We start from the raw sequence: 24159 nt of genomic DNA on the forward strand, positions 1-24159 counted from the left end.
TGGGGAGTCCCTGGCGAGGCCTTTGTCATCCCTAGAGAGGGCCCAGATTCCAGGTCTGGCCAAGAGATTGGGGTCCCTGAGGAACTGTGGTAAAGGTTGGGGAGAGGGGCCTATGACCTCAGCTGCCACTAACCCCTCATTTCTCATGTCTCCCCCTTCCCATTTCCTCTGTCCTTCCCTTCCTCCTTTCTTCTCTCTGGCTCTTTGTCCATTTGTCTCCATCTGTCTCTCTCTCCACATGTGGTTCCTGCTCCCTCGCTCTGTCACACTATTGCTGGCCCTCTCCCCTTCACATGCTTTCCTTCATGCCAATGCAGGCGTGCTGGTCACCATGACAACAGAGACAGGCCCCGATTCTGAGGTGAAGAAGGCTCAGGAGGAGGTCCCACAGCAGCCTGAGGCTGCTGCAGCTGTGACCACCCCTGTGACTCCCTCAGGCCACAGCCACCAAGAGGCCAACTCCAATGAGAAGCATCCGCCCCAGCAGGACACTCGGCCTGCTGAACAGGTGTGTATTTGAGGGCCTGGGAAGCCCTCTTCCTGCCCAACCAGTCCTCCAGGTCCAGTTCTTAGGGCCCCAGGATTTTCTCAGCAAGCAAGAAAGAAGGAAACTAGGATTTATTCCTGACCATTACATGCTGAGCAATGTGCTGGGGTGACATTGTGACCATTTTTATATTTAATTCTTCCAAACCTCAGGGGTAGTGTTAATTTTCCCATTTTATACTTGGAGAAACTGTGGCTCAGTGGGATGAAGCGAGTTACCCAAAGTCACACTGCCCTAAAGTGACAGAAGTGGAAGTTAGACCTAGAACCAATTCCTAAAAAGATCCTTTGACCTTTATTTTCCTACCTTTGAGCTTTTTCATTTGAGCTTGACAAGCCCAGTGTGATCCTAGAGCAAAACTCATCACCCCAAAACTACAAGGGACTCAAGGAATCATGTAGTTCTCAAGTTCACATCTCCCTTAATTCACAGCAGGCCCAGAGAGGGCAGGGACTTGGCCATGTCCATGGAAAGAGTCAGGTCAGAGGTCTGGCCCTTCCCTCCATGAGACCTGTGCACAGCTCCCAGCATAATGCTAGACCCCATGACAGACAAGACAGAGGTGCCTAGAGGAATGTCCTGCTCACTCATGCATAGTTCTAGGGAGACAGGACAGCTTTAGTCACAGGTTTGGTTCTGTGGGATGCTCCTGCCTATACAGACTGCTTGTGGCAGCAGAAGCCTGCAGGAAAGAGATGGAACTCTCCACCTGTTCCCATCAACCATAGCCCCTGCTCACTCTATGGGTCTTAGAGGGCAGTGACTCTCATTTTAGTGTCTGTCCCTGCCCCAGCTGCTCCAGTTGCTTCTCATTTGTGTGAAAGGCTGTGGCTTCAAGCTTACTCACCAAACCTTCCTTTGGTTGAACCCACAGAGCCTAGACATGGAGGAGAAGGACTATAGTGAGGCCGATGGCCTGTCAGAGAGGACCACGCCCAGCAAGGCCCAGAAATCACCCCAGAAGATCGCCAAGAAGTCCAAGAGTGCCACTTGCCGAGTCACTCTGCTTGATGCCTCTGAGTACGAGTGTGAGGTGGAGGTAGGGAACAGCCAGTGCCATGTGCCCCATCCCCAGCCGGCTGGCTTCAGTCAGGGCAGGCTCCTGTGTGTTCTCAGCCTGAGCCAAACCAGAGGAGTCCTGGACCGACTACAGTATCCAGAGAGATGACTTGGCCCAACCTTCCTTTGTACAGATGGTGGCACCAAGGCCCGAGGGCCATTACAATTGCAAGCAGAATTAGACTTGGCACAGGGCTGGCATAAGGAAAAGGCTTCTCAGGGAGGATTACCACCATCCAGGGCTGACCTCCAGCTCAGTGGGCCTAGAACCCAGTTCTTCTATCTCACCCAGCAGAGAGAATCTTTAAACCAGAATCTTTTTTATTTTTTTTATTGTTAGGTAGTGAAAGAGATCCTCCCTCTTTGTGAATACCCCCATCCAGACCACCACCTCTAGTGTCCAGGACAAACAAGTCACCTGAGGGTTCTGTGTGTCACCTGGGCATAGGGAAGTGGCCCATTGGAAGGATGAGCTCATCAATGTAGAAGCACCTGTGACATGGCCCTGTGCCATCTCAGTGGCACAGAAGATACCTCCTCTCTGACATCAGTGTCTCCTATCCAGGCTCTGACTCACCCTTGTCATTAGTACTCACCTGCCCACTGTCCCAGCCCTTCCTCCCTAGGGGTTCTGCTCCACTTCAGGCACTGTACCCACCACTTCTCCATGTGCTCAGAAGAGTTCAGAGAGTGGTCTCACTACTGAGCTTTTTAGGAGTGCCTCCACTTCTTCCCCGTAAATGGATGTGACTTCTGAACCCTGCAGGCTTGGTCCCTCCTCTCCAGAGTTTGGTTTTGTTTTTGTGTGTACTTCTGTAGAAGGGTTTCAGGACAAGCACCTTTCTTGTTCCTGGGCAAAGAGAAGGGCTGTCTCTTACCTCTTCTTTCCTATCCCATGGTCCCAAGGTATGCTTCCACCTAGCCCAGAAGCACACAGAGGTTTTAGTCCAGGGCAGACTTGCTCCCTTGTACAGATACCTCCATGCTTCAAGAATTCCTTATCAGGCCTAGTCCTGGTCCCCAGGGACCTAGCCAGAGTCTATAGGGACCTCACTCTCTGGAGTCCCCTACCTCTGAGTGGTGATTGCCTCCTGTTCCCTGGCCCTGGATCCCTCACACCTGTGGGTTTAGGGTACCCAGCCAGGTCCTGAGCTTTGTCATGCTGAATCCTTGGGCTGGGACAGTGGTTCAGAGCAGTCCCATGCTTTGCTGCCTGGGAGCTGTGGGAAGGTGACTTTGACCACGCTGCTCCCAGTAGAGGCTGACTCAGGCCACATGAGCCTTTCTACCACCTCACTTGCTGCCCAAGTCAGGGTTGGGCTGCTCTTGATTTCACTTAGATTTAGTATGAAGGGATTGGCCAAGAAAAGACAGTCGTGCTATGACCCTGAGTCCCAGGCCCCTCCCTGCTCTCCTGCCCGTATCTCTTATTTTTCAAGGGGTTCTTCTCTTCCTGTCATCCCCAAAGCTTAGGACTTTGGTTCTCTGCTCCTTCTCTTGATTGCTGTAAAGAAGGAGAAATCATTCACTCCCCATATTCCCACCCCAACTCATCCCCAAGTAAGTCCATGGGCTTAGAAGAAGCCTGGATGTGCTGGGCCTTGTCACTTCAAGGCCCCTTAGGACTCAGAGAATAAAACCAGATGGCCTGAGTGCTAAGGTCCCGTCTAGATCCTGGGAAGCACTTGGAGGCTGTCTGGTTGTCCTAGTAGAGCCCAGGGCAGCTCCTGGTCCCAGCCTAAGGTGTGTGCAGCCTCACAGAGGCTCTGTTCTGTCCTCAGAAGCATGGCCGCGGCCAGGTGCTGTTCGACCTGGTCTGTGAGCACCTCAACCTCCTGGAGAAGGACTACTTTGGCCTGACTTTCTGTGATGCAGACAGCCAGAAGGTAGGTACCAGAAGGTAGGCTTGGGGCCTGCTGTCGGGGAGTGGGTGTAGGGAAGGGCTCTTCCCTTAGGCTCTGGTCATAACCCCTGGCTTCCACCACATTCTCATTAGGCCTCTTCTGCTTGCATGTCCTCAAGGACATCCCCCTAACCATCCTCAGTTCTCTGTATCCACCTAAGTCCTTTGTAAGTCACCCCTAGATAAGTATATAGAGAGTCCTAAGTGTGACTGTGTGAGTTGCCTGGGAGAAGTGAGGGGCGTTCACGGGGCTCCTGGATGACTTAACTCCTTCCTGATATTGCTGCAATACCTGGTCACTGTGGCTGCCCCAGGTAGTGCCAGCTCCAGGGCACTGGGTCCCAACCCTGGTGGGAATCCAGACCCCATCTCCCAGTCTCAAGGAAAAGACTTCAGAGAAGGGCTTTCTACTAGCCGTTTCAGGGTATTTCTCTCTCCCAGCCATCAGACCGCTTCTCTACTTCCCTTATAGATAACTCTGCTTCTCTTTCAGAACTGGCTGGACCCCTCCAAGGAAATCAAGAAGCAGATCCGGAGTGAGTGGTGTGCTGTGGTTAGGGGCACTGTGGGGGGTGGGCAGGACCCGGGGGACACACACATCTGAATGTGTGAGCCCATTGGCATCACCTGGCAGGTTTTGGTGAAGGCAGGGCAGGAATGATGTTAACATTGTTTTATAGATGACAAGTCTGAGGCCCAGAGAACAGAACTGCTATGGCAGAGTCACACTGCAAGTTAGTGGAGTAACAGAAAATGTATTCAGGATGTCAGTCCCAGAAGGGACCGGTAAAGTCATTCAGGACAAGGAGACAAATAGATGTCCTGGAAACAGCCACCCTGCTGTCCAGGGCAGGGGCAGTAACCAACGACCCTTTCCTCAGAGACCCAGAGAGAGACAGTTACTTACACAAGACCACAGAGCCAAGTATTGGCCAAGCCAGTCTTGGGCCCTGGCCTTCCATCTTGCCCTCTTTTCAAAGCCTGGGAGAAGGCAAATGAGCAGGCTGACAACCTATCCTTTTTGACCCAGAGAAAAAAGGCCCGTTGGGAGAGGTGAGGCAGCTTTCAAATGGCAGAAGGGGGAGGTCTGTGGCCTTTGCAAGGGGGCTCTGCAGTAGGTAGAGACCTGAGGTCTGGAGGCAGAAATACCTCCACCCAAGAGATACCCCTCCCTCTGCCTGTGCTTGGTCTCTCTAGGGTTGGACTCCCTGGTCCTTTGGAAAGCTGTAGCTGAGCCTGTTGCCATGACAGCAAGCAGCTGGGCCCAGGGATGCCAGCTGACTCTGCAGGAGGGGGCTTGAGGAGTTCTTCCTGTAGGTTCCTGTCAGTTGGAGACAAAGAGGCAAGAATGCAGGCAGAGCACACTCCTCTGGGGCTGGGAGGGTCCTAGGTCTGGGCTGCAGGCTATCCTCTAGCAGTGCCAGCCCACCTGGGAGGGCTACCTCTCATGCCTGAGGGAAGGGAACAGCGCCAAGTGTGCAGTGTTTAGTAAAGACCAGGAGGCTGGAAAAGAGGCAGCCAGGCTGAATACCCTGGCCCCAGTGTTGCTCCCCAGAGCATGCCTGTAGTCCCTGCCAGTGGGGCCTGGCATGTGGATCGTCGCTCCTTATGGCACCTTAAGCCATTGAGGCATAGTTTTAATTCTTACCAAGTGCCTCCTTCAGTAGAGCCCCAGCCTCTGTCCCTGCCCTGGAAACTTCCAGGCATTCATCTTTGTCCTGTTCTTTGGGACCCCAGGGGAGCAATTTTGCCTCCCCTCCTTTCTGTTGTTTATGATGACCCCTAGGCCTTCTGAAGGTGGCTTCCTGAGCTCTGGTATCCTGGGCTTCAGACATGGGTGTATCTCCTCCTAAGCCTCAGGGTCCATCACCGAGAGCAACTGTGACAGGTCATCCAGTCCCCTACTTTGACTTGACTAGTAGACTAGCCATCTGCCTCATGAGCTGGGGTGGTGGTGGAATGACAAGTGCATTCACAATGCCCAGCACAGAGTAGTGGCAGTGGCAATTTTCTTCTGGCTTCCCTGAGGACAGACACTGGGGCCAGACTTCCGGGATTTGAATCCTGGCTCCATCACTACTTCTTAGGTTAACTGTGCTATGCCCCTGTAAAGTGGGCTCATGACACAGCGCACAGCATTAGAATTGTTGTGAGGATGAAATGAGTTGTCTCATGTGTGACACCTACAACAGTGCCTGAACCATTCTCCCAGTGGGGACTGGCTGTAATTGTTATTTAGTAATTATTGCAATTGTTCTTCATGAGACAGCACTTGTGCCCTCTCGAAACTGCTTTTTCCAGAGTTCTTGTGGTCAGGAGCCTGGGCTCTGGGGTCAGATGACCAGAGTTTGCATCCTGTTCTCTGCCACTAATTAGCTGAGTGACCCTGGGAAAGTGACTTAACTTCTTAGAATCTTTATCTACAAAAAGGGAAACTCAGTGGTAGAGCACTCACCTAGCATACACAAGACCCTGGGTTTGATCCCCTGCCCTGCAATCAATCTAAGAAACTCAGGGCTTGTGGGTGTGGCTTAAGTAGTAGAGTGCCTGCCTAACAAGTGCAAGACCCTAAGTTCAAAAAAGAAGAAAACTCACTTTCAGGGTGACTATGAAGATTAAATTCGTCTACCTGTACAGAAAGCTGGCCACCTTATTGCCTGGGCCTCAGTGCCCTCACCTGCAGAGTGGGGCTAATCACAGGCTTCCTCATGGGGTTGTTGCAAGGTGTAATGAAGGGAGGTTTTATGAAGCCATAAAATACACTATGTGTGCCTGGCACACAGCACTAGTTTTTTTCTTTCTACCTTCCTTCCCACTGCCAGCTCACAAGTCTTTTAACCTGGGCCTCAGTTTCCTCATCTGTCAAATGGGAATAATGTTCCAGGCTCCTCAGTTAGATTGTTCTAAGATTAGCAACAGGAGAAGACTTGGAAAATTTGCCTGTAGGCTGGTGTTTTTGGACCACCCACTGGATTGATGGGAGCTCTCTGATCTCTCCCCATCTTCTCCTCTCAGGCAGCCCCTGGAATTTTGCCTTTACAGTCAAGTTCTATCCTCCTGACCCAGCCCAGCTGACAGAAGACATCACAAGGTGAGAGCTGTGAAGGGAATGCCAGGCATGGTGGCCCTCTGGGACTATGGATGAGGGTACCTGGCCCTGGGAAACACAGGCTGAGGATGGTCAGACCATTGGCAAAGGAAGCAGACAGTGCAAGAAAAACAGGGATTCAGCTGAGAATTGCAGTGCACACATATAATCCCAGTACTAAGGTGGTTGAGGCAGGAGAATTTTGAGTTCAAGGCCAGCCTGGGCTAGTTTAAGGGGCCAGGTTGGGGCTACAGAGAAGGAAGGAAGGAAGGAAGGGAGGGAGGGAGGGAGGAAGGAAAAATAAATGAGAAAAGAAAATAAACGGGCACAAATGTAGTGGTCAGTGGCACCTGACCCTTAACCTCAGAGGAGGAAGGTGTCACAGGGGCCATGGACCCCGTGTACATTTAAGAGGAGACACCATCTAAAATGGTTGTTTAGCTCTAGGCAAACATTGCCCTGTGGGAATTGGGTCTGATTGTTGAAGTGAAGCTGGAGATTTCAAAGTAAAAACCACAAGTTTTAAAAGTTGGCCACTAGTGCAGACTTTTTATAAACCTGGCATGGGCCATCTCTGAGTGGGACAAACCCAGCACACATGTGTTGGGTGGACATGGGTTTGCAGTACTGTGGGTAAGGAGGGAAGGGAGTAAAGTGCCCATGCTCTGCATGTGGGAGTCTGGCTGGGCATGCCCCGTGTGCACGTCAGGCTTGTGGGGATCAAATGAGGCTCATGATCCCTGTGGACACTGCCTGGGCTGCTGGGGTGAACATGGATAGCAAGTGCAGTCTCATGCTTCAGGGCCAGAGGACAAGGTAGCCTGAAGGTTGCAAGGGGTGCAGAGCCTCCTTCAGGAGAGAGCTTCCCTGAGCTCATCCCACCTCGGGAAAGCAGAGCAGGGAGAGCCCTCTCTCTGTAGCTAAGCCCTCACTGCAGGATATCCAAGGCAGTATTATCTATGGGTGGGCCTGACGTCCCAAAATAAGTTCTTCTGCAATATGAGGGGCTGCTAAGCCACACTTTCGGCCATCAGTTCCCTTCTTAATGCCTGCTACTTGTTTGCTGAGCAGCAGACCAATGTCAAGGTTCCCACTCTGGCCTTGGGAGATAAGACAGACATTCCCGAAATAGATCATGCCCAGGTCTTGGCCTCATTAGTCCCACTCTGAGTCCTGAGGTCATCTTGGGACTCAAGTGGCTGCAGCCAGATCTTTAGGCTAGCACAGCCCCCATCCTTAGGTCTCTTCTCTTTGTGCCAGACTCTGGGCATCAGACTTCCAGGGACATCAGGAGGGAAGTTAGCCCTGCCTAGCACAGATGGGCCCAAGAGGTAGGGTGGTAGGAGCAGCTGATTAAGTCAAAAATAGTGAGGCCCAAAATAAACTGGTCAAAATGACAAATTGATTGAAATGAAAGATTGGTCAGAGCATTTGGCAGTGATTTCTGAATTTTTAGACTTTTGAACAAAATGCCACAGGCCCTTGCTGGATGTCTGTGATATCTAAGCTGCTGCCAATGCTGAGCCTGTGCTGTGTACACCGTGAGGCTGCAGGTGCTTTCTGCAGGGCTTCAGTTCTCATTGAAACACTCAACATTACACTAAGTGAAAGCCCCTTTAAAGGAAGAGAAATGGGCAACTGTGGAAAAATGGTGAAACAGCAAAACTGGGCAAGGAGGCATCACTGGATGAAAGCAAACTGAAACATTGTTTTTTGTTTTTGTGATTTTTTTAAAAAAATACACATTACCGATAAAGCAAAAACAATGGTTTTAAATGGTTCTAAAAATTGTAAAATCATCCACCTATGCACAAAATTATAAAAAATCATGGCCTGGTGGTTGGGAATGTTTCTTGAAACCAATTTGTTTCTTAGACAATTCACTTAGAGCTGGGGCAAAATAAAAAGTTTCAGGAAGTCATTGACAAACAAGGCCATCAGGCTGTGGAATATGGTACAGAAGAGTGATGAATGAGGCCAAGTTACACTGTGCTGACATGGGAGCAATGCTAAGGCACATTAGGTGTGACAGGGCATGCATTTGTGTTTGTCCATGAAGGAAAAATATCTAGAACACCATACAGATAATTGGTGACCTTGGGGAGGGTCTTAGGAATATGAATGGGCATCAAGAAGAAATTCATTCTTTCCGTATAAGAATATACTGGCTGGGTGTGGTGGTACACATCTGTAATCCCAGTCACTTGGGAAGTGGAGGCAGGAGGATCATGAGTTTGTAGCCAGCCTAAGCACCCTATCGCGAAAACAAAAAGTGAAAAAATAGATGGGCTGGGAGCATAACTCAAGAGGTAGAGCACTTGCAAACTCAAGGCTCTAGGTTCAATCCCCAGACCAAAATATAAATTGCATAATTAAAATTACATGCTTGCTAGGGAGGTGCGCTACCATTTGAGCCACACTTCCAGTCCATACATGACTTTTTTGTGTGGGTGTGGTACTGGGGCTTGAACTCAGGGCCTTCACCTTGAGCCATTCCACCAGTCCTTTTTGTGAAGTTTTTTTCAAGATAAGGTCTCACGAACTATTTGCCTGGGTTGGCTTCAAACTGAGATCCTCCTGATCTCTGCCTCCTGAGTAGCTAGGATTACAGGTGTGAAAGTAGTCCTATTGAGCTTGAAAATGAATTAGAAATTACAAAATGAATTAGAAATTACAAAAGCTCTCATAGCAGAAAAAAAATACCTAAAATTTAGAAATGAACAAAAATGTCAAAAGTCATGTGAAACGTCTCCAAACTGTCTCATAGGAAACACTCAAATTATCAACCTGTAAAATGCCAGTGTCTAGTGGTATCCTTTCCCACTGAGTTGTGTGGATCTGTGTAGTTCCAATTGCACAGCCAGGCGTGGGGGATCTGGAGGCATAGGCCTGTGCCCATGCCCTCTCTCCCCTTCCTCTAGGTACTACCTGTGCCTGCAGCTGCGGGCAGACATTATCACAGGCCGGCTGCCATGCTCCTTTGTCACACATGCCCTGCTGGGCTCCTACGCTGTGCAGGCTGAGCTGGGCGACTACGATGCCGAGGAGCACGTGGGCAACTACGTCAGTGAGCTCCGCTTCGCCCCTAACCAGACCCGGGAGTTGGAGGAGAGGATCACAGAGCTGCACAAGACGTACAGGTGAGCAGGCCCATTGGCCAGTTGGCCGGAGTCCTCCTTGCAGGCCTGAAGGTCTTAGGCCCCAGATGTGCTGTATAAACGCCAACTGCCTCTACCCCTAAACTGAGGTGTCTGGGAACAGATCTTCACCATCAGATAAGAATTACAGGGACTAGCTGCACGACTGTAAGTGACCTCTTGGCGCCTCAGTTTCTTAAGCTGCTGTATGGGTGTAATAATTCTGTCTTGGCCTCTGAGGACCAGTTTCTTTATCTGCCATCTGGAGGTAATGATAACTGCTGTATGCCTCTAGGTAAGTGTCCTGATGTCTAGATCTTGGCATAAACTTCAAAGGTTTGGCTTTGAACACCAGCCTGTTTGGGTTTGCCATCTGGCTTTGCCACTTTCTAACCAGGGGGTCTTGGCAGGTCATTTTATTTCCCCATGCTTTGGTGAGCTCATCTGTTCAATGTTGAGTGATAACCCCACACTGTAGGGTTGTTGGAAGATCACAGGGAACATATTGAAGACACACTGCATGTTGGCTGTTAGTGTTGCTATCTGCGCATCTTGTTCTGGGTTAGAGACAGTTAATCAAATCATGATTCTAGGCTGGTTATTTGACCTCGGTAAGCCCCATTTTCACCCATGAATGCACGACTTTGGTGGTCAGTGTTTCTCCACTGTTGGCATTTGGGGCGGGGAATTCATTTAGTAGGCTGGTTACCATTCCTGGTTTCAGGCATTAAATTCCCATAGCTCCCTTTAGTTACTGTAACAACCAAAATGCCTGCTCTGCAGGATTACTATCCCCTGGGGGATCTCTAGGGTCCTCTTAACACACATTGACATCTAGTGTCCATGAAATGCTTTGGGGTCCAAGTTCAAGGTTATTTGGGGAACCCTATATGATAAATGATGTGGCAAAGCACCGGGCCTGTGGGTTGGAATATGGCAACATGATTTCATTACTATCTGGGATGAAGGGTTGTGTGCTGTGGGCTATACCTGGAGAGGAGGGCTAGGGCCAGGTGTGGAGGGATCATGGACTTAGGGAAAAGCCTGCTGGATGTGATGAATGCTAGGTCAAGGGCAGCAAATGCTTTCTCTCAGAGGCTTGCATACCAACTCTGCTGTGATATTGTGTTGAGCAGACTACAGCTGCCTAGCTGTGACATGTGGGCATAGGACCAGGGTGGCCTGCTTGCTAACTATCTGTCATCCACATCCTAGATAGCAAGGTACCTTGGGGATTTGCAAGAGTCCAGTAATTCAGAGAAGGACATTCAGATCAATAGGAGCTTGAGAAATGCTAACAGCTATTCCTATAGTTCTTTGGACTTAATGTACATTGACATCTAGTGTCCATGTATCCCACAGAGCAGCCCAGAGGATGTGAGAGACAGAGGTAATGAAGGGGTTAGAAGCACAAACTCTGGAGCCACATTGTCTGGAGTCAAATCCTGATTCTTAATAGCAATGTGCCTTAGGCAAGTTACTCATCCTCTCTCTGCCAGCTTCCTCATCTGAAGGATGGGAATCATGATAACACCTATCTTTATAGAGTTGTGATGAGGAGTTAGAGTTCATGTATGTCTAGCGCCTGGAACAGATACAGGCACATAGTCCCTGATAAATGCTTGCTGTAAAGAAGGGTCAAATGTAGTGTGTGTCCTGACAGCCAATGCAAAGAAGGACCTTGATTCATAACCTAACTCTTCTCTTCAGAAAGGAGAATGTGCTCCTGTTCCTCAGGGAGATTAAGTGGCTTCTGACACTAAATTCTGAGGGAAATATCTTCTGTGGGTGATTATTAGGAGCCCTGGGGTGATTACAATGACCAGCGTCCTCAGCAATGGTCTCCTGGTTCCCCTGGAGCAGTTGGACATTTGGCTTGCACTTAACTTGGTAGTAAATGAGGCAAAAATCCCACCTCCCAGCCCAGCCCTTGTCTGCTTCCAGGAAAAAACAGGACTGAACCTGAGTTATGGAGAAGATGGGGTTGGGTGGACTGAAGTGGGTTGGGGGCTCACCATCCTGCCTTGAGGGCAGAGGGAAGGGCCTCAGACTAGGCTCCACCGCCCACCTTCCCGAAGGGATGGGTTCTGATGGTGGCCACCTGCAACAACAGAACTCAGCCCGAGCCTTTGCCACACCCCAGTGATCACATTGTTTCCTCAGGGGCATGACCCCAGGAGAGGCAGAGATTCACTTCCTGGAGAACGCCAAGAAGCTCTCCATGTATGGAGTCGATCTGCACCATGCCAAGGTACTGACCAGTCCAGCACCCTCTCGCATCTGGGTGGTGCCCCGAGAATGGTCAATTCCTTCCAGAGGGCTTGGTGTGCCAGGATCTCTATTTCCTACAACTTGGAACCTTACCTGTTCTCATTTCTCGTTATCTAAGTTCATAGCCTTTCATTTCCCCTGATCATTGTCATTTCCTCTTTGTATTCCATTTCCCTATGAACTTGTTTGTGTCACCACTAGATTGGGAATATTTGAGGCCTTGTATTCCTAGCATGTGGCACACAGCCTAGCATTGAGTACATACCTGAATGTTTGCTGCGCAAATAAATGACTGCCAGAGAGTGATGGAACAAGTGAGCGGTGAATGGATGTTTAAATGAATGAGCAGATGACCATGGGAGAGCCTAGTCATGGGGGCTTATTACAAACAGAGCTCAGGGAAGGTTGGGGGTGGGTGGCAGGCTTCTCATTCTGTATCTCTTCTCATGCAGGACTCCGAGGGCATTGACATCATGCTAGGTGTCTGTGCCAATGGCCTGCTCATCTACCGGGACCGGCTGAGAATCAACCGTTTTGCCTGGCCCAAGATTCTCAAGATCTCCTACAAGAGGAGTAACTTCTATATCAAGATCCGGCCTGGGGAGGTAAGCCTGCCCTGAGAGCCCCTGTCACCATCGTTGACAAGATGCAGTAGGCCCCCCAGCAGCTGGCCTGGGTTTTTCCTATCTAGGGTATATAGATGGGTTGCTAGGGCTCATGGGAGGATAGAGGTCCCTCTTTCTTCATTCTCTACATAGACCTCATACCTTGAGTGTGCCTGCAAACACACACATACATGCACATACCTGAGCAAAAACAGGATGATAACCACATGTCATCAGGTTACACAGAGAAATGAATATATGTCTGTGTGCATGTGTTTGCTTAGGTGTACTATTCTTGCATGCATACACACTGAGACATGCACAGGTGAGTGATGACACACAGAGTACGCACATACAAGAGTGTCCACACCTATTTTCTATCAACCCCAGCCTCACCCATTGAAAACATATTTGAGTTCTACCACTAGAGTAACTGGGACCCACCTTCTGCTTGAGGGCATGCCCCCAGTGACCTAAAACCTCTTACTAGGCCACTTTCCAATAGTACCATGCTAGGAACTAAACCTTTAACAAATGGACCTTTGGAGGACATTTGAGATCCAAACTATAGCATGTCTTCATCCTTCAGATCATAGCTCAAACCTCACCTGTCTCAAGGGTGGCCCCATTATCTTTTCTGAGAGCTCCTGACCCCATACCTGTTCAGCACTGCACATCCCTCTCTTATTCCTTTCATAGCCTTTACTGGTATCTGCAATTATCTTGTTTACTTATTTATTATCTAAGGACCCCTTCCTGCCTGCTAGAACCTTGTTTGTTTCCCATGGTGTCTCTAGTGTTTAGCATTGGGCCTGTCACAGAACCAGGGCTCAATCTACCCTGTTGATTACATGAACGAATAGGCCAAAGTCGCACATGGCTGAGAAGAGGTACGGAAAGGATGGGCTGCTGGTGAGAGTGGTTCTGGCCCTGCCACTAACCCCTTTCTTGGTCTCCAGTATGAGCAGTTTGAGAGCACCATTGGCTTCAAGCTCCCAAACCATCGGTCAGCCAAGAGGCTGTGGAAAGTCTGCATCGAACACCACACGTTCTTTCGGTGAGCTGACCCTGGGTGGGGTAATGGGGACGAGGCAGAGGCTATGAGGATGTAGGGAGCGGGAGGAATTCGTGGGGACTCCAGGCGAGCCTCTCCTTTCCCTGAGTCTTCCTCTTCTTGGGCCACTTTGAGTGTTGCCACTGTGGGACAATGGGACAAAAGGCTCTCTGTGGGCTGTCCTTGGCCTGACGATGCAGGTCTGACCCCCACTCCTCACTTCCATCCCTCCATTGCAGGCTGGTGTCACCTGAGCCCCCACCCAAGGGCTTCCTGGTGATGGGCTCCAAGTTCCGGTATAGTGGGAGGACCCAGGCACAGACCCGCCAAGCCAGCGCCCTCATTGACCGTCCTGCACCCTTCTTTGAGCGTTCCTCCAGCAAACGGTACACCATGTCCCGCAGCCTTGATGGAGGTATGGCCCAAATCAGAGGTGGGGGAAAGTGGTCTTCAGAGGGAATGGGGGAGTGGACATACCATGTTCTGCACAATGAGCAGTGACGGCGGTAGACATTTCCCAAGTTTATTTATGTCAAGCACAAGCACAGTGGCCCAAGAGCACCCCTGTACATGAGCAGCTCCAATTGGCCAACACCAACCTATGGTCCACAGCTACTGCGATGTGACACTGATGCTCTTGGGACTCCCTGTGGCTTCCCTGAGTCGTGATCTTGTGGAGTTCCAGGTTCAGCCACCTGGTTCTCTGTCCTCCTGCTCAAGAAGCCCAGGCAATGCACAGGTTGGAGTCCTACCAGGAGAATGGTATATTATGATTTATGCAAAGGAAAGAAGGGTCTAGACCGTCCCTCTGCCCTTCCCCTGAAGTTTCCATTCCTAAGCCAAAAGCTAAATGAAACCTAGCTCTGCATTTGTTAAAGGTTTAGTTCCTAGCATGGTACTATTGGAAAGTGGCCTAGTAAGAGGTTTTAGGTCACTGGGGGCATGCCCTCAAAAGAAACCTAACCTCTGGGCAGCAGAGGTTAGCCCAGAGCTGGAGAAGCAGAGAGGAGGAGCAGGAGCCTGAACTTCAAGCAGGAGGGTAAAGTGCTTGTCTCAGTGCACCAAAAGGACATCTGTGGGACCTTCCCCTTTTTGAGGTCTCAATTTATCCTCTGTAAAGTGGGAGCAATAATTCCCATGCTAGCCACCAATTCCATTGCATGAATGAAATTAATCGATGTACACAAATCAGTACTCTGCAAAGTAAATATATATGAATAGAAAAGAAATTCTCTCTCTTTTTTTTTTTTAAGTCCCCCAGAGGGGTGCACTGTTCCTGGAAGTACTGCAATACCAGGTCGATGCGTGGAGTTGGAGGGAGCAAGCTCCTATTCCATCTCCCCGTTCCAAAAACCCATTTAATATATTGTCCTCAGATAGAGGACGTATCAGATATTAAACTGGTAAGAACAGATACTACACTTGATCTTAGCAAAAAGGCCAAGAAGTGATTCTTCTCTCTTTTTAATGGAGGCCAACCTGCAGGATAGTAATGTGTGCTCTGATTGTTTTAACTTAGTGTTTTCCAGTCTCTTTTCTACCAGGACTCAATCTGTGGGCATAGTTGGGTTATGCCCAGTGCTTGGTGTGAAGTCTCTAATCCTGCTCCTTTTCCATTAAGAAGAGTATTTTAGAATGCCTGTGAGTGGGAATTCTCACTAATTTATGAAGTAAATCATTTGCATCTTTAGGACTTTAGCTGTCAGTAATAAAAGCTTATCTCATGATACCTGAATATTCTGCCCAAAAATCACAACCAAAACGTGACCTTATGGGCCAGCATCAATGGAGGTTCACTTTGTGCCAGACACTTCCTGAATGCTCATTTGTTTCAGCTTTCTGAAGTAGACATTACTTAAGGATGAGGAATCCTTAAGGTCCCACAGCCAAGAAGAATTGGATTTAAGATTTGAACCTAGGTTCAAGTGCCATAGAAAGTAGATGGGGGGCTGTGGGCTAGGAGACAGCTCTGCCTCTCATCTACTTACTGACCATCTGATGGGGTAGGCAGTCTGTTTGAGGTGTGGAAGATATGGTTCCACTGCAGGTGTGGTTGGGCAGTGGCTGGACTGGCTTTCTGTCTGTGCACGGGGAGATGCCTCACACGGTCACCTGGCCATCTCTGCCCACTTCAGCAGAGTTCTCCCGCCCAGCCTCGGTCAGTGAGAACCATGATGTAGGGCCCAACAGTGACAAGCGGGAAGAGGATGCTGAGTCTGGGGGGCGGCGGTCAGAGGCAGAGGATGGAGAGATCAGGACCCCCACCAAGATCAAGGAGCTAAAGGTAGGAGCCTTACTGTCCTCTACCTTCTCATGACCCAAGGTCTAGACTCAGTCTTGGCCTTCACATGCCCCAAACTGTGCCAAGCACCCTTGCTTTGGGTACCCCATGGACAGGGCCTTGCCCTTGGGCTGTACTCTATACCTGGACATCCTGGGTGTGTGTCAGTGGGGGTGAGGGTGGGGAGGGATGGGCGTGGGCACACTGCCACCTTTTACTCTTCCCTCCCTTTGCTTGGCTTCCCCAACAGAGGGGGTTGCTCCTCCCCTGGAGGACTTAGGCCTTCTCTTACTCACTCTTCATCTGCCCTTACCTATGATCTGGCTCTGCATCGCCCCCACCTCCCCAAGCACAGTCAGGTGTCACCAAGGCCTCCCAATGTGAAGAACAGGTGTGCCCCTTCCTCCTGCCACACCCACACCTGCACCCCCCAGTATATATGAGTACGTACTCCTGTAGGAATGCATAGCCACAGTCTTGCATGCATCCACTCTCAGACATATACATTCCCACCCTTTGGTTCACACATGCAGACATGCTAACAGCATATTCACACACAAGCCAGGCATGTCTTCCTCTCAGTGGAGTTGATAAACAGCTTTTTTCCATTGTGCAATTCTGTTATGGGAGCCCAGGCCCCTGAAAACACACCTATGGTAGCAAGAACCCCCGCCCCACACACACTCCTGTTCTGTCCACCAAGTGTGGCTCTGCACACTTTGCCTCTAGTCCCTTGGCTCCTTCTTTGCCTTCCTGGGGCTGCTCCCTGTTTCCTCCACACACACCTCTGGTCACCTCACTGCCCTATGGGTGGGGTTGTCCAGTAACTTCCCAGCCTTCACTGCTTGTGTGGGTGTGCTTGTACTGGGCCATGTTGCTGGACTGACCAGTCATGGTGTCTCTAATCTGTTTGTTGTACTGACCCTCCTGGTTCCTCTCCCTCCTGCCACAACCCACTAGCCGGAGCAGGAAACCACGCCAAGACACAAGCAGGAGGTACTGCATGGGACTGTCTGTCTTTACCCACCATTCAGATCCCCACCTCATTTGTAACCATCTCACAGTGTGTCCCCAAGCTCATGTCATCTCAGCTTCAGCCTCATCTCTGCCTGTCATGGTATCTCCCTCCTCCTTATCACCCTCCCCAGTCACCTCATTCTCTCCCACATTTAGCTCATCTCTCCAGCTCCCAGCTCAGACTCTGCCCCTAGCCAGCCACCTCTCCCTCCCTCCTCGACCTTTGCCTCTCCAGACCACCTGGTACCCCATGCTTATGCTTGCTTCTCACCTGCAAGGCCATTCTGTGCTTCCATTTAGCTCCTCTCCCCCTATTTCTGTCCCAACCCTTCCTTAGACTCCTCCCACCCACCCCAGCTCCCCAACACTGTTCAGTCATACCTCCATCTCATCTGTGTTCTCACCAGAACCCTCTCTTTGTATCTCGGGGCAACCAGATGTGGGAATGGGGGCTGCAGTGGGAGGGGAGGCCCTCAGAACACATTGGTGACTGCTCAGACTCCAGTTCACTTCCCTCCCAGGTGGACTGCTGTGCATCAGCTCCACCAGAAACCTCTTCTCCTTCTCTCTTCCTGTTCTCTTTCCATTTGTCTTTCCTCAATTTCTTCCCTTTCACAGTCTCCAGCTCTGTATTGGAACCTTAGCTGCAGAGGTTTATCCCTGAGCTGCCAAGGGAAGGGCCTGAGGCAGGGCCATTGGTAGAGATCTGGGTTTTAATACAGTTCTGAGGGTCTTAGGAAGGTCCTCTCTCAGGACCTGTTCTCTATCTGCTCTGCAAAGCCTTCAGACTAGGTGTTAGGACGATGACCCTTAACCTCCAAGGATCCCAGGACCCCACCACTCTCTATTGCCTTTGGGAGCAAAGCTGGCCAGTTGGGGATGATCTTGCTTTGGGGCCTATTAACCATTGCAGCCCAAACCCAACTTTGTGGAAACCCCATCAGGTTTGACTTCCCACGCTGACACTGTCTTTCAGGCAGTTCAGCCTAGGCAGTGAGCTGCAGGTATAGACAGGTTTCTGGAGGGAAAGCAAATGCCTCCATCCAACTGTATCCTTCCTAAGGGAGTTTAGAAGTCAACCACAGCAGATTCTTTGGTGCCAGAGACAAGCCCAGGTGAAGACTGTAGCCTTGTCCAGGGCAAGCTTACCTTCCAGGTGGTTCTCCCAGGAACATCTGATCTCACTCTAATAAGATGAGATTCTCCATTTCTTGCCCTTTAGTAGTCACCAGAGTCTTCAAATGGTCTTGCAGATAAGGTCCTTTGGTGGCAGCCCACCCACTCTTCCCTAGAAACAGGCAGATAAATTGTTCTGGCGGGTCACTGTGACTCATCCTTGCAGGACCTAGGCAGATTACTCCCTCATGCTGCACTGACATGAGCTCAGTTTTGGCAGTTCAATAGGGAACACACCTGGGACTCCAGACATACCTGGCTTGTTCTTGTGCCCAAGCACTTTTCTTCCTGACCTCTAAACTCTCCAAACACCCTGCAGTATCCTACTGTCTTCCTGGCTGTGTTTTACCTTACCTGTTCTTAGCAGGTCAGTACCTGGAAGGCATCTGGAAGGTCTTAGGTGCTGGGGAAGGTAGTGGCTCACAGCAGAAAAGGCAGCACCATCTCTCTGATCCAATGTGAGGAAGCAGGGCTCTTTTTTCTCCATGACCCTGGCTTTAGGCCTATCTATACTCAAGATCTCCACAGGGTCTGAACAGTTGCACATGTCAGGCTCAGAGGGGCATAAACTAGACATCCTATTGAGTACAGTGGTCCAAGTCTCATACAGAGATAGGAACCAGGATCCAGGAGAGATCTTGGAGGCCAACAAGTGAGCCAGCATGGCCCGGTGAACAGATGAGGGAGTTCTCACTGGGGTGGAGGCTACCTATTGTGCCTTGGTTGTAACCAGAGAGAAATCACATTCATGCCCAACTCCATCTGGGCTCACAAAACCAAAGGGAACACACCCAGATTTGAGGGGCTTGGGTTGGGTTGGGTGTTCAGAGGTCAGGGAGCCAGACAGGGGAGAAGAGAAGATGGCTTCACTAGACTCTCCTCTTTGTCATCACATGTGCTCTGTTGGGCCTGATGGTTCTTGCCCCACTTGGCTCCTGGGGCTGTTGTGAGGGGAAAGACAATGTTGGGGGAGGAGAAATCACCTTGCTGGTGGAGGACCATGATGACAATGGCTGCCATGACCCCTGCACCCTGCATCACCTGCTCAGAGCTGTTCCCCTAACACCGCTTCTCTACCCATTCCTAGTTCTTGGACAAGCCAGAGGATGTCCTGCTGAAGCACCAGGCCAGCATCAATGAGCTCAAAAGGACCCTGAAGGAGCCCAACAGCAAACTGATTCACAGGGATCGAGACTGGGAGCGGGAGCGCAGGCTGCCCTCCTCACCCGCCTCCCCCTCCCCCAAGGGCACCCCTGAGAAAACCCATGAGGTAGGTGTCACCTCGAAGCCCTCACTAGGACCCTTGGGTAAAGAGGCATTGCAGGGGTACTATGTGCTGATTCACACTTGTCCTTCACACCAATACCCTTCCCTATCATTGCCTGCAGGGCAACTGGGAATGAGTGGCAGGTTAGCATGAGGGAAGGTGATTCACTGACTCTTGGAATCCTGGGTTCTAGGACCACGATGGAGCATGAAAAACTTCAAACACTCATGGTAGCTTTGTGTACTCCCGTTCCATCAGCCAGATCATTGTGAGCAGTGCTTGTTGGAAATGCAGGTTCCAAGGCCCCACCTCAGACCTACTGAATTAGATATTTGGTGGTAGAGCCCTGGAAGTAGCATTTTAAACAAGTATCCTAAGTGATTCTCTTGCATACTCAACTTTTAAGAATCTCAGTAGCCCTGCCCAGTAACTGGGCCCTTTTGAGCCTATTGTGAAAACACAGTGGAGGCATGGTCCCTTCCAGAAGGAGCCTTGGAGTCCACCAGAGAGTACAGAGTCCACCCCACAAACCAGACCTGCTCCCAAGGCTTCAGCAAAGGACCCCATGCACCCTGTCTTTCAGAGAGAAAAGCTTAGGGGGAGTGGGGGGCTTCCTCAATTGAAAAAGAGATGAAGACAGGATTCAAGGCATTCCTGTATTTCTAATCCCAAGATATTATTATTAGCACTTGCTAAATCTTAGCAATATTTACCCCACTTCATACCTAAGTATTTTTCTCTCTAGTGCTGCTACTCACTGGTTGCAAATCTGATTGTGGTCTAGACTTAGGCTGCCTGGGTTTGAATTCTAGCTCTACTGTCTGCCAGATGACTGTGGGCTTGTTACTTAATCTCTCTGAGGCCCTATTAGGTAGAGATGTTCATAGGGATGGTGTGAGGATTAAATGAGATAATACACGGAGAGGGACCAGCATGGTACCATGATGAGTTACTTATTGTTTCATATTAAGAGTCTTGGGACTCTTTCATATAGAAGGTTAACTTCATATCAAAGCTAGAAGGACCACTGGAAATCTCTTGGTTCAAGGTTCTCCTTTTATAGATAGGGGCACTGTGGCCTGGAAAGAAAAAGGATGGTTCAGCTTCCTAGCTGCTAGAAGTGGGGCCTGAAGCCATTCTTCTTGTGTCTCGGGTCATTGTATTTCCATTACACCACAGCTGCCTTGGAGCAAGACCAAATCATGTAAAGACCAGGTATAGAGTCAATTGTGTCTGTGCTTCCCTCTAATGCTTTGAAAATTGGTGATGCAGCCATGATCTAATTCATAGGGCATTTGATTGAATCAGCACTAGCCATGGTCTGAGTCCACAAGATAACAGAGAGCTTTGCCTAGTGAGACATAAGCTCAGATAGAGCTCCTGGAATTCCCAGGCTGCCAGTTCACAAAATTAGGGATGCTTGAAGGCTGGTGCCCTGGAAGAAGGCAAACCTTTGCATTGACAAGAGCGTCTATGGTACCCAGAATAACCAAGATCCCTAGACTGGGTTTCAGAGTCTTGATTTAGTGCTCCTATAAATTACACTTCCCCCACCCTTACCTTCTGCCCTAGAGAGTGACTTGGTCTGGCTGGGAGTGAGGTGGGATGCAGAGGCTACAGAAAGGGTCAGAGTCCAGCAGAGAAGGGAAGGATGAGTACCGGTGAACGGTGGAGGGGCTGTCTGGGGTCTCCAGAGCAGCCTGGTTTGGGGGTGTGCCCCACCTGCTGGTGCCATCTGGAACTGCTAGAAGATGGGTCTTATTAAAAAGTGGAATCTGTTCCTGCACTACCCCCTTGGCCCTAACAACTGTAGTCATTGCTGGAAAGAATTACAGTCCAGGAACCCACCTCGGAGCCATGGACCATTTAGAACTTGCTTATAGGTCTCCTTGGTGTGTAGGGCTTTTGAAGATTTGGGAGATGGGGGGGCCATAAACAAGAACTTGATGGGTCCTTTGGTGAGTGATGCCACCTCTCTGAGCCTCCTTGCCTAGTGCATTCAAAGGGAGACCAAAACTACCACTCCATAGGGAGGTTGTTGACTATGCTGACTGAAATAATGAAGACGAAAGCATTTTATCCCCTTGGAAGTGCTGAACATCATGGCACCTTTGCTGATGGTGACTGGAATCCCTGACCCAAATATGGGCTCTGTGGGGGACCCTACAGAGGCCTATCATCCAGAATTCCTAGGAGCTGGCTTATAGCTTTTGGGGCCTGATCTAGGCCAAGGGGAAAGAAGCTGGAACTTGAACTGCTCCCATATGCCAAACTCAGGCTTTAGTGTCAAAGATAACTTTTGAAAAGGCACTGTGACCCCAATTTTAGGCATGAACCCACAGTCTAAGTCAATGAAAGCCTATGCTTTCCTCCATTAAATGACCCAGGAGGGTTGTCCTTCTTTATCTCCCCCCACAAAGTAGCTCCTTCCTGACTGAATCCACAAACTGTAAGAATGTGGGACTTATAAACTGGACTATTTACAGACTGTATGTCTCCTCCTGCTTTCTCTCTCTCCCTCTCTTCCTTTCTCTGTTTCTCCTTTCCTTCCTCCCTCCCTCTGTCCCTTTCTTCTGGCCCTGGGCATCCCCTGCAGTCCCAGAGGACCCAGGACATCTCTCAGCAGGACTTGGTACCTGGAACAGCCGCAGGCTTGGAAGTGTTCACTCAGAAAAGCCTCGCAGCGTCTCCTGAGGTTACTACTTTTACCTTCCCATGTCCCTTCCTCTGGGGGCTTCCCATCCACCCCAATCCATTCTCCAGGGTCTTAAGAAAACTTTGACTATAGTGTGAGGGGAATGGACCAGACTCTGCCATGTAGAGGGGAGCAGTGGGTGACCTGTGCTGTCCTCATGCTGTGACCAGCAAGTGCCTCTATCTCAGGGATCCATAAAGGGCCAGCCTCTCCCTCATCCACTGTTTCTCAGAAGGGACAGGACTGCAGCCCATCCTGGGAAGACAGACAGCTGAATTCCTTTCACTTCAAAGGGGAGGAGACATGATCTGTCAGAGCCAGTGACCCTGGGAGCAGATTCTGATTGCTGAGCTTAGAATTAGGGGTTTTGGTCTCTCAATACCTTCTATCCTGAGGCCTAGCAGTGGCAGTTAGGATGTGGCATTCCATCCATCTCCTGCCTTCAGTGCTCTAAAGTCCTCTGGGACATGGGTCTGTCCAGCTCTCCAGGCAGGTGAAAGTAGACATCTTGCTTCCAGGAGCCTTCTTGAGTTTGTTGTGATATCAGGCAGGCAAGTCTTGTAAGTGAGGAGGGCATTGCTTCTGTCCCCAGGACAGCTTCAGGTTGAAGGTTCTTGGGGCTTCCTGAGGTCCTGTGTGGGTGCTGGGGACAGAATTCAAGCAGCTAGGGCCACATCTTCTCTCTCTGGTATTTCACAGACTGTCAGGGTTGAAAGACACTGATCAGTCGAGGAAACATCTGAGTGTCTGCGTGTCCTCTGCTGGCATGTTCGCATGGTGTATGGGGTGGGTAAATACCTTTCTTCTTTCACAAGAAAATATCTGTAGCTGTTGCAAATGTGCAGCAGCTATAAGGAGAGACATGAGTGATCCCAGGCATGATAAAACATAAATTACAGCTCTCCAGGAATTTTCTTTCACATAAAAATAAAATCAGAATTACTAGCACTTTCTCTTGAGGGAAGTAGGACAGGAGCCAATAGCATCTCTGATGCCCCAGAGCCCAAGTACAGGTGTCTAGTAGGGAGCGAAGCCCTCAACAGACACCCTTCATTAGCATCCTGCCTGCCGCCCATCAGCTTCTTTTAAAGGGGTTCTCCAAGACCTTGACGGCAGCCCATTTGGTTTTCAGTCATCAATTAGGAAGTTTTTTTGTTTGTGTTGATTTAAATCTGCTCTCTGAATCAGCAGCCAGTAGGACTCCTGCTGTCCTCTGGTACCCATGGGCCTGCTTTGCAGTCTCCCCAAGGCTGTCCCTAAGAGGGTTAAACACCTTCCCTATCTTTTTAGCAGTTTCTCCCAGGACATGATTTCTAAAGGGCACCTAGTCCCAGACCCTCTCTTCCTGTAAAGGGTAAGGCCCAAAATGTAATTGGGAGCTCCAGGTGGGACCTGAATAGCCTAGAGTCTGAAGAACCACACTGCTAGAGAGTTTCTTGTCTGTGACTTGCGTGGAGCAGAACTGTCCCTCCTGCTCCCACTTCTGTAGCTGGGGCAGATGCAGTGCCCCCAGTGAATGGCAGGGGGTGCTCTAAGCAAGGCACCGAAAGAGAATAGCTAAGGGCTGATACAATTTGGGGCCTCCCTAACATTGTCTCTTCTGAATCCAGCCAGATGTGGCTCCACCAGTGCATTGATGCTCACTTTCTGGTCTTATGCAAGTCCCCCTCCCCTCTGGAAGCCTCAGTTTCCCCTTCTGAAATAAGAATAGTAATGCCTGCTTCACAGGTTGCCAATCAGATTAAATTTACTAACATAGATGAAGAGCTGGCATTGCCTGGTACCTAGTAACCAAATATCGCCACATGTTTCCCTTTTGCTGCCTCAGAATATTTCTTTCCATACTGTGCCAGCTCCCACCCCACACACTATTGCTCATCTATCCCAGTTGCTAGTTAGAATTGGGGCAGGAATATTCCAGAAAGGGCCTCACTGGTCAGCTTTGGCTGTCATTGCCGGGCTGATAATGTGAGTACAGACTGAAATGCAAGCAGCTAAAGGAACCTGCTTTCCTAGGAGATGAGAAGAGGTCTGGCTTCTGTAAGCTGGTGGTCCTGAA

The 24159-nt window shown here is 49.9% G+C and overlaps 1 protein-coding gene and 1 non-coding gene across 27 annotated transcripts in view; one reads left to right on the forward strand and one right to left on the reverse strand.

Annotated features, from left to right (window-relative positions):
• The window catches only part of Epb41l1 (erythrocyte membrane protein band 4.1 like 1), a 118837-nt gene that overhangs the window by 69784 nt on the left and 24894 nt on the right, over nucleotides 1-24159 (forward strand). For 10 of the 26 annotated variants that reach the window (XM_074074680.1, XM_074074682.1, XM_074074679.1 and 7 more), the window contains 14 exons: nucleotides 318-508; nucleotides 1422-1586; nucleotides 3388-3492; nucleotides 4003-4045; nucleotides 6525-6600; nucleotides 9519-9737; nucleotides 11898-11985; nucleotides 12458-12610; nucleotides 13570-13667; nucleotides 13904-14079; nucleotides 15800-15948; nucleotides 16906-16941; nucleotides 19226-19408; nucleotides 22002-22100. In XM_074074680.1, the coding sequence (XP_073930781.1) occupies nucleotides 332-508; nucleotides 1422-1586; nucleotides 3388-3492; nucleotides 4003-4045; nucleotides 6525-6600; nucleotides 9519-9737; nucleotides 11898-11985; nucleotides 12458-12610; nucleotides 13570-13667; nucleotides 13904-14079; nucleotides 15800-15948; nucleotides 16906-16941; nucleotides 19226-19408; nucleotides 22002-22100 (1767 nt within the window). In that variant the 5' untranslated portion in view covers nucleotides 318-331. The remainder of the gene's footprint in view (nucleotides 1-317; nucleotides 509-1421; nucleotides 1587-3387; nucleotides 3493-4002; nucleotides 4046-6524; nucleotides 6601-9518; nucleotides 9738-11897; nucleotides 11986-12457; nucleotides 12611-13569; nucleotides 13668-13903; nucleotides 14080-15799; nucleotides 15949-16905; nucleotides 16942-19225; nucleotides 19409-22001; nucleotides 22101-24159) is intronic. The other 16 variants (XM_074074692.1, XM_074074683.1, XM_074074684.1 and 13 more) reach the window with 4 other exon arrangements.
• LOC141423506 (U2 spliceosomal RNA) lies at nucleotides 14925-15116 on the reverse strand. The gene has a single exon (XR_012448370.1). It is a non-coding gene; the product is annotated as a U2 spliceosomal RNA (small nuclear RNA).

Source organism: Castor canadensis, chromosome 5, assembly GCF_047511655.1.
Source record: "Castor canadensis chromosome 5, mCasCan1.hap1v2, whole genome shotgun sequence".
Classification (NCBI taxonomy): Eukaryota; Metazoa; Chordata; class Mammalia; order Rodentia; family Castoridae; genus Castor; species Castor canadensis.